This window comes from Petromyzon marinus, chromosome 61, assembly GCF_048934315.1.
Source record: "Petromyzon marinus isolate PM22_M1 ecotype Great Lakes invasive population chromosome 61, UKy_Petmar_22M1.pri1.0, whole genome shotgun sequence".
NCBI lineage: Eukaryota > Metazoa > Chordata > Hyperoartia > Petromyzontiformes > Petromyzontidae > Petromyzon > Petromyzon marinus.
This window is the reverse complement of record NC_133727.1, coordinates 3,825,553-3,838,487: the sequence shown is the minus strand read 5'-3', so window position 1 is coordinate 3,838,487 and position 12,935 is coordinate 3,825,553. Positions and strand designations below refer to the sequence as shown.

The 12,935-nt window shown below is 58.3% G+C and overlaps 1 protein-coding gene across 1 annotated transcript in view; it reads left to right on the top strand.

The window, feature by feature from the left end:
* Window positions 1-12,935, top strand: part of FRYL (FRY like transcription coactivator) — a 121,205-nt gene that overhangs the window by 55,451 nt on the left and 52,819 nt on the right. The window contains 8 exon segments of the mRNA XM_076053472.1: window positions 2,101-2,251; window positions 3,889-3,992; window positions 5,142-5,330; window positions 6,013-6,199; window positions 7,373-7,494; window positions 9,281-9,468; window positions 11,057-11,151; window positions 11,864-12,478. Of these exon segments, the coding sequence (XP_075909587.1) occupies window positions 2,101-2,251; window positions 3,889-3,992; window positions 5,142-5,330; window positions 6,013-6,199; window positions 7,373-7,494; window positions 9,281-9,468; window positions 11,057-11,151; window positions 11,864-12,478 (1,651 nt within the window).

The following is a 12,935-nucleotide window of genomic DNA, read 5'->3' as shown; positions in this document are numbered from 1 at the left end:
AACCGTCGATATTTATTTTCGGCGTTTGTCTACGACGTGGCCTGTCGCTTTCTTTCACCCCGCCCGCCCACCCCCGCCAACATTTATCACCGGATTTGCGCCGCGTTCGGCGTGAGGTCGCGGCGAGAGACGAAGCGGCGGGTTGGGCAATCCGAGCGGGGCAGCCGAGACCCGCGGTTGTTGGTAATGGAACGGCTTCGCGGAAGCGGATATCGTAGAGCTACCTCGGACGTCCCCTCCTGCTTCTTCTTCTTCTTCAAGTGACACTCCGGTGCACTCACGCAGTAGGGGGCAACACTTCCCCACCCGTGATGTTCAGAGCTGGAATTTAGCCTAGTGAGGTATAGACTCAGATTTGGTGTGGCTGGTGTGTGTGTGTGTGACTTGTTGTGTGTGTGGGTGTGGTGTGTGTTTGTGGCTAACGAGTGACTGTGTGTGTGTGTGTGACTTGTTGTGTGTGTGGGTGTGGTGTGTGTTTGTGGCTAACGAGTGACTGTGTGTGTGTGTGTGACTTGTTGTGTGTGTGGGTGTGGTGTGTGTTTGTGGCTAACGAGTGACTGTGTGTGTGTGTGTGACTTGTTGTGTGTGTGGGTGTGGTGTGTGTTTGTGGCTAACGAGTGACTGTGTGTGTGTGTGAGACTTGTTGTGTGTGTGGGTGTGGTGTGTGTTTGTGGCTAACGAGTGACTGTGTGTGTGTGTGTGTGACTTGTTGTGTGTGTGGGTGTGGTGTGTGTGGGTGTGGTGTGTGTTTGTGGCTAACGAGTGACTGTGTGTGTGTGCGTGTGACTTGTTGTGTGTGTGGGTGTGGTGTGTGTTTGTGGCTAACGAGTGACTGTGTGTGCGTGTGTGACTTGTTGTGTGTGTGGGTGTGGTGTGTGTTTGTGGCTAACGAGTGACTGTGTGTGCGTGTGTGACTTGTTGTGTGTGTGGGTGTGGTGTGTGTGGGTGTGGTGTGTGTTTGTGGCTAACGAGTGACTGTGTGTGTGCGTGTGTGACTTGTTGTGTGTGTGGGTGTGGTGTGTGTGGGTGTGGTGTGTGTTTGTGGCTAACGAGTGACTGTGTGTGTGTGACTTTTTGTGGGGATCGATAGTGTAGCGGTTAGCACGCTGCGCTATGAACCCGGCGACACGGGTTCAATTCTCGCTCACGGCAAACACCAGTGACGATTATCTTAACCGGTCCCGGGCCTCCCCTAGGTCGACTCAGCCTCAAATGAGTACCTGGTGCAGTGTGTAAACATTGCCACTAGGGAGACAAAGGCGGTCGGGCGTGGTGCTGGCCACCCACCCCTTCGTGTACCATTACAGGCCTTTATAGGTGCTCGCTAACAGCACTTGCCCCTACAGTCTGTTAAGGCTATATGGGGGATCTTTGTCTTTGACTTTTTGTGTGTGTGGGTGTGGCTGGTGTGTGTCTGACGTGCGACTGGTGTGTGTGTGGCTAACGAGTGACTGTGTGTGTGTGTGACTTTGTGTGTGTGTGGGTGTGGCTGGTGTGTGTCTGGCGTGCGACTGGTGTGTGTGTGGCTAACGAGTGACTGTGTGTGTGACTTTTTGTGTGTGTGGGTGTGGCTGGGGTGTGTATGGCGTGCGACTGGTGTGTGTTTGTAGCTAACGAGTGACTGTGTGTGTGTGTGTGACTTTTTGTGTGTGTGGGTGTGGCTGGTGTGTGTCTGGCAAGCGACTGGTGTATGTTTGTGGCTAATGAGTGGCTGGTCTGTGAATGTGGCTGGTATGTGTGTGTGTGTGTGTTTTGTGACTGGTGTGTGTGTGGTGTGTGTGTGTGGTTTGTGACTGGTGTGTGTGTGTGGTGTGTGTCTGCGGCTAACGTGTGACCTGGTGTGCACATGGGGAGCGACAGTGCAACGGTTGGTGGGCCTCCCCGAGGTCGACTCGACCTCAAATGAGTGCGCGATATGTAAATAACACCGCTGGGGAGACAAAGGTGGCCGGGCGCGCGTGGTTGCAGCCCTACCCCGCCCTCTCCGTGCGCCGTTCCGACACTCCATAGGCGCTGCTACTCGCTCACAGCACTTGCCCCAACAGTCTGTTACAGGCTATACGGGGTGGGCGGGGTGGGATCTTTGTCTTCGGTGTGCAGGTGACCTCCTGCCGGCGCACGTCTGCTGGCGCATCAAGGTGCTGGAGGCGCAGCAGCCCGAGCCTCTGCCGATGCCGGCCAACGGCGGCTGCTGGGCGCCGCTCGTCGACTTCCTCCCCGAGATGGTGTCGCCAGGAACCCCTCTGCACCGGTGAGCGAGGGTGGCCGAGCGTTTGCCGGAGGGCTTACCGCTCCGTGCGGATTTTCGTCAAACGCACGAACCCCCCGCGACCCCCCGCGACCCCCCGCGACCCCCCGCGACCCCCCGCGACCTCGCGTCACCCGTGGTGGCTACGCTGCGGCGACGAAGGTCCGGTGGGTGATAACCGCGCCAGGCGTTGCGTGAAACTGCGCCACCTCCTCCGAGTGGCGAGGTTGACCACGTACGGTGCGAAAGAAGTTCGACATACGTACGTACACAACTCTCTTTCCCCGTGGGAACGTCGAGGAGCTCGTCAGGAGCGTGCGGTATTGCGATACGCGTGCTCCACTGGTTCCATCTGTACGGGATAGAGTGTTTCCCCCCTCACGTGAATGGGTTTTCATTCGTTATTCAATCTGTAACATGTACAGAATTGACTAACATTGCACGTAGACTAACACTGCCCATAGACTGGCATTGCTCACAGACTAATACTGCCCATAGACTGGCATTGCCCAAGACTAACACTGCCCACTGACTAGTTTAGTTTTTTAGTTTAGTTTATTTATTTTGGTATAGCCCTGTGAGCCATTCGGCTCTTGAATCGGGTGCAACCACAACAAACAAAAAAAACAAAAACACGAACAAGAAAAAACATCTTAAAGTGACTTTGTGTGACTGTGCAAACAGAAAATCCATGAAAAAAACAGCAAAATATTCCTGAAAAAAGCACCGTACACCAACGCTGTGTGCAAAAAATCCCAGTGGGATGCAAGTCAAACAACAACAACCACAAGAAAACTTAGATTAAGGCCATCAGTCTATCTCCGTACTACAACAAAACAAACATGTCCAAACCAAAAAAACGTTTTCGAAATCACCAAAAAATAAAGCCATAATTGCAACGTAACATTTCACATAGACTAACACTGCCCACAGACTGGCGTTGCCTACAGACTAACATTGCCCATAGACTGTCATTGCCCAAGACCAACACTGCCCACTGACTAACATTGACATGACTAACAGTGCCCATAGACTACCATTGCCTACAGACTAACACTGCACATAGACTAACACTGCCCATAGACTAACATTGCCCAAGATTAACACTGCCCACTGACTAACATTGCACATACACTAACACTGCCCACTGACTAACATAGCACATAGACTAACAGTGCCCATAGACTACCATTGCCTACAGACTAACACTGCACATAGACTAACACTGCCCAAGATTAACACTGCCCACTGACTAACATTGACACGACTAACACTACCCACTGACTAACATTGCACGTAGACTAACACTGCCCACAGACTGGCATTGTCTACAGACTAACACTGCCCATAGACTGGCATTGCCCACAGACTAACACTGCCCACTGACTAACATTGCAAGTCGACTAACACGAAAGGATATTCAGAGGCGTGGGCGCTCCGGTTTCCTCCCACGTGTAAAACACGCGTGTGAACGTATGTCTGTGTGTGTGTGTACACATGTGTATTTGTGTGTACACGTGTCTGTGTGTGAACACGAGTCTGTGTGGACACTTTTCTGTGTGTGTGTGCGCGTGTATTTCTGTGCGTGTGTGTGTGTGTACACATGGCGGTCCCGATAACCTCTGTCTGCTCCGCGCCAGGTGTAACGTGGCCGTGATGCTGATGAGCGACTTGGTGGTGGACCACAGCATGGAGGTAGACTGGATGACCTACCTGCCTCTGCTTCTGCACGCGCTGATCCTGGGTGAGTGAGATAGACAGCAACCTTTTCGTGCTGCAGCCAAGACCTCTATAAAAACTAAAAACTAAACACATTTTTTTTTATTTTACAAGGTAAGGCACCACTGAGACACTGTGTAGCTCTTTTTCAGAAGCGACCTGACCACCACAAATGATAGCTCAACCAAACGGCCAAATACTCTGAACGCGTGGTGACGTTGATTCTGAATGTGGAGGGGTGGAAACCGGAGGACCCGGAGGAAAATCCACACGACCACACGGAGAGAACCTGGAAATCTCCACCTATCATGTGGGGGCGGTAGTGGAGCGGTCAGCGCACTGGACGAAAAAATCCAGCGACCCGAGGTCGATTCCCGCCCGCGACCAATCATAGTGGCAAATATATGAGCCGGTCCTGGGCCTCGCGCAAACCCTAAATACACAGCAGGCGTCAGGGTCGGGATGGAACCCACGACCTCCTGTAGACCAGGCGAGGTAGTTAACATCTCACCACAGAGAGAGGGAGACACGCAAACTCCAAATATACAGCAGCAGGCGTCAGGGTCGGGATCGAACCCACGACCTCCTGTATACCAGGCGAGGTAGTTAACATCTCACCATGGAGAGAGGGAGACACGCAAACCCCAAATACACAGCAGGCATCAGGGTCGGGATCGATCCCACGACTTCCTGTATACCAGGCGAGGTAGTTAACATCTCACCACGGAGAGAGAGAGAGACATGCAAACTCCAGATATACAAGAGGCATCGTCAGGGTCGGGGATCGATCCGACGACTTCCTGTATACCAGGCGAGGTAGTTAACATCTCACCACGGAGAGAGAGAGAGACACGCAAACTCCAGATATACAAGAGGCATCGTCAGGGTCGGGGATCGATCCCACGACTTCCTGTATACCATGCGAGGTAGTTAACATCTCACCACAGAGAGAGAGAGACACGCAAACTCCAAATATACAGCAGGTATCGTTAGGGTCGGGATCGAACCCACGACCTCCTGTATACCAGGCGAGGTAGTCAACATCTCCTAGCCACCGTGGTGCCCACCTCGCCACGACACGCTGCTGCACATCCCGCTGCACATGCTGCTGCTGTTGATGATGATGATACCGATGATCTAACTGCGCACACACACACACTGACACGGTGCATAGGCATGGACCACTACCGCGCGGAGGTGTACCAGCACTGCAAGCGGCTGCTGCTGCACCTGCTGCTGGTGCTCGCGTGCAGCAGCAGCTGCCCGGCCATCGCGGCCGTGCTGCTGCAGAACGGCGAGCAGCAGGAGGGCCGGGCCCTTGGGGGGCGGCCCTGCCCCCCCAGGGCCCACGCCAGCCCCTCGGGTAAGGAGCCGTTGTCGTGGTGATCGTCGTCATTGTCGTGATTGTCATCATCGTTGTCGTCGTCATCATCGCGATCATCGTCGTGATCGTCGTCGTGATTGTCATCACCATTGTCGTCGTCGTGGTGATCATCGTCGTGATCCTCATCATCGTTGTCGTCATCGTCATTGTGATCATCGTTGTGATCATCGTCGTCATCGTCATGATTGTCATCATGATCATCGTCGTGATCGTCGTTGTGATCGTCGTCATCATCTTCGCTGTCGGCGTGATCGTCATCGTCGTCGTAATCATCGTCATCGTTATTAGATTCCTCGGTTGGGATTACTCTCGGCAACACCATAATTTCCCCCCCCCTCACCTATTGACCAGATGCAGTCACCTTGTGCCGTATGGGGACAGCTGCCACTGGGGATGCCCCTTGGCTACACCAAATAGCTTCCCCCTGTGTCTCCTGTCTCCCCGTATAGCCCGTGTCCCCACGTCCACCCCCCTATCACCACTTATCCCCATATCTCCCATGTCTCCCCCCGTGGGTCACCATCTCTCCCTGTGTCAACCGTGTGACCCCCGTTTGTCCCCTCGTGTACCCCCCCCCCCCCCCCGTGTCCCTCGTGTGTCCCCATCTCCCCCCGTGTGTCCCCCGCTCCCCCCCCCCCCCCACCACCTCGTCCCCCGCTAGGCGTGAGCACCTTCTCCGAGCTCCGCCGCTCGCTCGCCACCGACTCCAGCCTCAGCTGCAGCTCCACGCAGTCGAGCCTGACAGCCAGCGCGGCCAACCTGCCGCTGCTGTCCGCGCCGGGCCTCGCCGACGACTCGGCCGATCCGGACGGCAAGGCCCGGGCCCTCATCGAGTTCATCGCGGCCAGGTTCGGCGCTCGGCCGCGGCGGCGGCGGGTTTTGGCTCGGCCGTCGGACAGATGCTCCGAGCGCGAGCCAGAGTCTCGGTGTGAGAGCCGGGGGCACGGTGTGAGAGCCGGGGGCACGGTGTGAGAGCCAAAGGCACGGTGTGAGAGCCAGGGGCACAGTGTGAGAGACCCGGGGGCACGGTGTGAGAGCCGGGGGCACGGTGTGAGAGTCAGGGGCACGGTGTGAGAGTCAGGGGCACGGTGTGAGAGTCAGGGGCACGGTGTGAGAGTCAGGGGCACGGTGTGAGAGTCAGAGGCACGGTGTGAGAGCCGGGGGCACGGTGTGAGAGCCGGGGGCACGGTGTGAGAGCCGGGGGCACGGTGTGAGAGCCGGGGGCACGGTGTGAGAGCCGGGGGCACGGTGTGAGAGTCAGGGGCACGGTGTGAGAGCCAGGGGCACGGTGTGAGAGACCCGGGGGCACGGTGTGAGAGCCGGGGGCACGGTGTGAGAGACCCGGGGGCACGGTGTGAGAGCCGGGGGCACGGTGTGAGAGTCAGGGGCACGGTGTGAGAGCCAGGGGCACGGTGTGAGAGTCAGGGGCACGGTGTGAGAGCCAGAGGCACGGTGTGAGAGTCAGGGGCACGGTGTGAGAGCCGGGGGCACGGTGTGAGAGTCAGGGGCACGGTGTGAGAGCCAGAGGCACGGTGTGAGAGTCAGGGGCACGGTGTGAGAGCCGGGGGCACGGTGTGAGAGTCATCGTCGCGCGCCGCTTTCGGATGCGCTGCTTCCGCGGCCGTCCGGAACGCGCGGGTGCAGGGGTGTGTGTAGGGGGTGCGGACGGAGATGGGTGGCATGTAAGCAGCGCGTTGGCCGTCTGGAACGCGCTGTTCCTGCCGATGTTGGGGAAGCCCCACTGGCGAGCTATGGCGCTCTTGAAATCATCGTCGTCTAGATCGACAAACTATTTTTCTTTTCGAACTGCTTGTCGCTGCGTTTAGTTTGTTGCCTTTCCCCATTTTGTGTATTGTTGGGCGGGGGGTGCGGGGGGCGGGGGGGGGGTGGGATGGGGGGGGGTAGGAGGGGGGCCGGGGGGGGGGCGCACGTCAGGCGTCGCCAGTGGGCCCACGCGGGCCTTGGCAATGCAAGACACTTGCCTCCCCCCCCTCCTCTCTACTTTGTCCGCGTTGCGTCAGGAGGAGCGGGCCGCTGTGGTGCCACGAGGAGATCGCCCCACGCAGCCACGCCATCCGCAGCACGGAGGAGCTCAGCGGCTTCGTGGACCACGTGCTCGCCGCATTCTGCGCCGCGCAGCCCGGTGGGAGACTCTGACTCTCTCTCTCGCTCTCATGCTGAGACTCTGACTCGCGCTCGGAGCCTCTGACTCTCATGCTCACACCGTGCCTCTGGCTCTCTCTCTCACACGCTGAGACTCTGACTCTCTCGCTGTCACACCGTGCCTCTGGCTCTCTCTCTCTCACCCTCACACCGTGCCTCTGGCTCTCTCTCTCTCGCCCTCACGCTGAGACTCTGACTCTCTCTCGCTCTCACGCTGAGACTCTGACTCACGCTCGGAGCCTCTGACTCTCACCCTCACACTGTGCCTCTGGCTCTCTCTCTCGCTCTCACGCCGTGACTCTGACTCTCTCTCTCGCTCTCATGCTGAGACTCTGACTCACGCTCGGAGCTTCTGACCCTCGCTCTCACGCCGTGCCTCTCACTCTCTCTCTCTCTTGCGCTCACGCCGTGCCTCTGACTCGCGCTCAGAGCCTCTGACTCTCTCCCTCACACGGTGCCTCTGGCTCTCTCTCTCTCGCTCTCACGCCGTGCCTCTGACTCTCTCTCTCTCACCCTCATGCTGAGACTCTGACTCTCTCTCTCTCACACTGTGCCTCTGACTCGTGCTCGGAGCCTCTGACTCTCACCCTCATGCCGTGCCTCTGGCTCTCTCTCTCTCACGCCGTGCCCTCTGGCTCTCTCCCTCGCCCTCACGCTGAGACTCTGACTCTCTCTCTCTCTCATGCCGTGCCTCTGACTCGTGCTCGGAGCTCCTGACTCTCACCCTCACACCGTGCCTCTGGCTCTCTCTCTCGCCCTCACGCTGAGACTCTGACTCTCTCTTTCTCTCTCACGCCGTGCCTCTGGCTCTCTCTCTCTCACGCCGTGACTCTGGCTCTCTCTCGCTCTCACTCTCACGCTGAGACTCTGACTCGCGCTCGGAGCCTCTGACTCTCACCCTCACGCCGTGCCTCTGGCTCTCTCTCTCTCTCTCACACCGTGCCTCTGGCTCTCTCTCGCCCTCACGCTGAGACTCTGACTCTCTCTCTCTCTCATGCCGTGCGTCTGACTCGTGCTCAGAGCCTCTGACTCTCACCCTCACACCGTGCCCTCTGGCTCTCACACTTCCTGTGGTCGATCTTGGAGGAGGCGGTTCGTGAAAGACGCTCCTGGGCAGTGGGAGACAATCGCCCCTCACCATCAACAGAGGGCAGAGGCGCGACGCCCACAGCAATAATATAAGACAAAGATCCCCCGTATAGCCTTAAGCTCTTGGCTCATGAGCTGTGAGCAAGCAGCACCTATGAAGGCCGGCATGGCACACGAGGGGGTGGGTGGCCAGCACCACGCCCGGCCACCTTTGACTCCCGATGTTTGCACGCCGCACCGGGTACTCATTTGAGACCGAGTCGACCTAGGGGGGAGGCCCATGACCGTTTCAGATAATCGTCACCGGTGTTGAAATCGAACTTGGGCCGCCGGGTTCGTAGTGCAGCGCGCTAACCCCCACACTACCACCTCTCACGTACACACACAGAGACGGACACCCAGGCCCTCGCCACCCACTCAGATGCGCTTCTGCGGCCGTCTGGAAACGCTCTTCCTTCCGATATTAGGAACCCACTGGAGCTATGCACTTTAAAATCATCTGAATTGAAAATCCAATTCTGTGGAAGCGCTTTTTGTGTTCAGTTTGCTGTCCTTCCCCCAGCCATCCCAGGAACAGAGCCGAAGATCTTCGGGACCTCTTAATGGCGGTCTCAACACATCCCACGATTGACCCCGTGACCTTCCGCCCCCTGCCTCCCCCTGCCCCCCATCCGCAGGCTGCCGGCTGGAGCAGCAGCTGAGCGAGGTGGCGCTCCACACGGCGCTGTCGTGCTCGTCGCGCCACTACGCGGGACGCTCGTTCCAGGTGTTCCGCGCGCTGCGTCAGCCGCTCAGCGCTGGCGCGCTCTCCGACATCCTGACGCGGCTCGTGGAGACGGTCGGCGACCCCGGCGAGGAGACGCAGGTTAGGGGCGGCGACGGCGACGGTGGCGATGGCGCCGACGGCGACGACGGTGGCGATGATGACGGCGATGGTGACGACTACGGCGACGATGATGACGATGATGACGGCGATGGTGACGACTACGGCGACGATGATGACGATGATGATGGCGACGGTGACGATGATGGTGGCGGCGGCGACGGCAACGACGCTGACGACGGTGATGACGGCGACGACGATGATGGCGACGATGGTGGCGACGATGATGGCGACGATGATGGCGACGGTGGTGATGACGGTGATGGTGACGACTATGGCGCCGACGACGACGGTGGCGATGATGACGGCGATGGTGACGACTACGGCGACGATGATGACGATGATGACGGCGATGGTGACGACTACGGCGACGATGATGACGATGATGACGATGATGATGGCGACGGTGACGATGATGGTGGCGGCGGCGACGGCAACGACGCTGACGACGGTGATGACGGCGACGACGATGATGGCGACGATGATGGCGACGATGATGGCGACGATGATGGCGACGGTGGTGATGACGGTGATGGTGACGACTATGGCGCCGACGACGACGGTGGCGATGATGACGGCGATGGTGACGACTACGGCGACGATGATGACGATGATGACGGCGATGGTGACGACTACGGCGACGATGATGACGATGATGACGATGATGATGGCGACGGTGACGATGATGGTGGCGGCGGCGACGGCAACGACGCTGACGACGGTGATGACGGCCACGACGATGATGGCGACGATGATGGCGACGATGATGGCGACGATGATGGCGACGATGATGGCGACGGTGGTGATGACGGTGATGGTGACGATGATGGTGGCGGCGGCGACGGCAACGACGCTGACGACGGTGATGACGGCGACGACGATGATGGCGACGATGATGGCGACGATGATGGCGACGATGGTGATGACGGTGATGACGACGATGCCAGCAACGATGACGGCAACGATGAGGATAACGCGACGCGGGGGTTACGTTCTTGAAAGTCGCCGCGGTCGGCAAAATCCGCAAATCCACAAACTTTTAAAACCGTCACCGCGTGAACTCCGCTCGTCATCCTCGCTCGCAGCAGCAGTAGCAGCGGTTTTTAGACTCAGCCCATCGAACACAGACGGTGGTCACCGCATCATCGCGCGGCGCTTCCAGATGCGCTGCTTCAGCGGCCGTCTGGAACGCGCCCTTCCTTCCGATATTTGGAAGCCCACTGGGGCAGCTGTACGCTTTTACATCATCTAAATTGACAAACTCGTTTCTTTATCACTGCATCTTTGTGTTTAATTTGTCGTCCTTTTTCGCCGCACCCCCGATGTGGCACGGTTAGCTACCTACGGCGCGAAAGAAGTTCAGCGCACGCACACACATACTAGGGAGACAAAGGCGGCCGGGCGTGGTTTCTCACCACCCGCCCTGCTCGTGCGCCGCGCCGCGCCGTGCCGTGCCGTGCCGTGCCGGCCTTCGTTAGGTGGTGCTACACGCCAACGGCACTTGCCCCGATGGTCCGTTGCAGGCTACACAGGATCACTTTGTCTTTGGTTTGGCTGTGTCCTTGCGCAGGGCTACGTGATGGAGATGATGCTGACGTTGGAGTCGGCCATCCACACCATCGTGGAGGCTTCCAAGCAGGGAGAGCTGCTCACCTCCTTGTCCAGGTAGCGCGGGCGTCATCCCTCCGCGGGTTTCGCTGCACAAGCGTGAGAGTCGCTCCACTCTGGACGCGATGCATTCACACGGCTATAGAGTCTGTGCATTCAGTCCACAGGTGTCATCACAGCTAGCGTGAGAGTCGCTCCACTCTGGACGCGATGCATTCACACGGCTATAGAGTCTGTACATTCAGTCCACAGGTGTCATCACAGCTAGCGTGAGAGTCGCTCCACTCTGGACGCGATGCATTCACACGGCTATAGAGTCTGTGCATTCACTCCACAGGTGTCATCACAGCTAGCGTGAGAGTCGCTCCACTCTGGACGCGATGCATTCACACGGCTATAGAGTCTGTACATTCAGTCCACAGGTGTCATCACAGCTAGAGTCACTGCAATCTAGAGGCTCTCGCCCTCTCTCTCACTCTCTGTCTCCCGCTCTTTCTCTCCCAATTCCTCTCCATCTCTCTCCCGCTCTTTCTCTCTCTCTCCCTCTCTCCCGCTCTCTCTTCCTCCATCTCTCTCTCTTTCTCCCGGTCTCTCTCCCTCTCTCCCTCCCACTCTCCCTCCCTCTCTCCCGCTCTCTCTTCCTCCATCTCTCTCTTTCTCCCGGTCTCTCTCCCTCTCTCCCTCCCACTCTCCCTCCCTCTCTCCCGCTCTCCTTCCCTCCATCTCCCTCTCTTTCTCCCACTCTCTCTCCTGTCGCAAACCTCCCCAGGTCCTCGTCTCCCGACCCGTCGCTCGTTCCTCCGCCCAACCTCGCCATCAGCCGCAAGAGCACAGGGCAGCTCAACCTCGGCGGCGTCGCCGGCGTTGGCGTCAACCACACCTCCCACCTATCCTTCCAGGCCTCCGGCCACCACCACCGTAGCAACTCCATGCCCAAGCGCTTCGGCCCGGCGGACCGGCTCCCTGAGCCGAGGCGGAGCGCCACGCTCGACCGCCTCGAAGCCAGGGGCGGCGGCGGCGGCGGCGCCGCAGGCTGCTATTCCCGTGGTCACCTGGGCACGATCGTTGCCGCTGGCCTCCACCTGGGCAAAGCCCACAGCCTGAGTTCGTTACGCGAGGGGCACGTGGATCTGGGACCGCAGCTGCAGCAGCATTATCATCAGCAGCAGCATTATCATCATCAGCAGCAGCAGCATCAGCACCATGCCTACCAGCCGAGCGTGCAGATTCAGTTCAACCAGCAGCACTATCATCAGCAGCAGCAGCAGCAGCAGCCGACGGTGGTGACTGCAGCGGACTCGTCGGCGCTGCTCGTCACGTTGTTCTGGATCGGCGTGGCGCTCCTCGACTCGGACTACGACACGGAGTTCACGATGGCGCTCAGGTACGGGGCTCCAGCTCCTCCTCCTTCCCCGCTTCCTTCCCCCCGCAAAGCCGTCGATGCCATCGGCGGGAAGGAAGAGGAAAAAAAAACCGCGCAATTTGAATAATCGCAACGTTGTTTGCCGAACCGGTAACCGGTAACCGGTTTGCCGTGCTTCATAGAAATGCGATTCGTGGGGATGCCGGCTCGGCTGTGTCTGACATTGTGAAAACACTAAGAGAGAGAAGGAAGACACCCAGGGCTCGAACCCAGGTTCTCAAGTCATTGGCTGAGTGTGACATGGCCATTATGAACCCCCCGTAGAGAGATTGAGAGACACCCAGACCCAGGGCTCGAACCCAGGTTCTCATAGTCACTGACTCAATGTGACATGGCCATTATGAACCCGTCAAGAGAGAGATTAAGAGACACCCAGACCCAGGGCTCGAACCCAGGTTCTCATAGTCACTGACTCAAT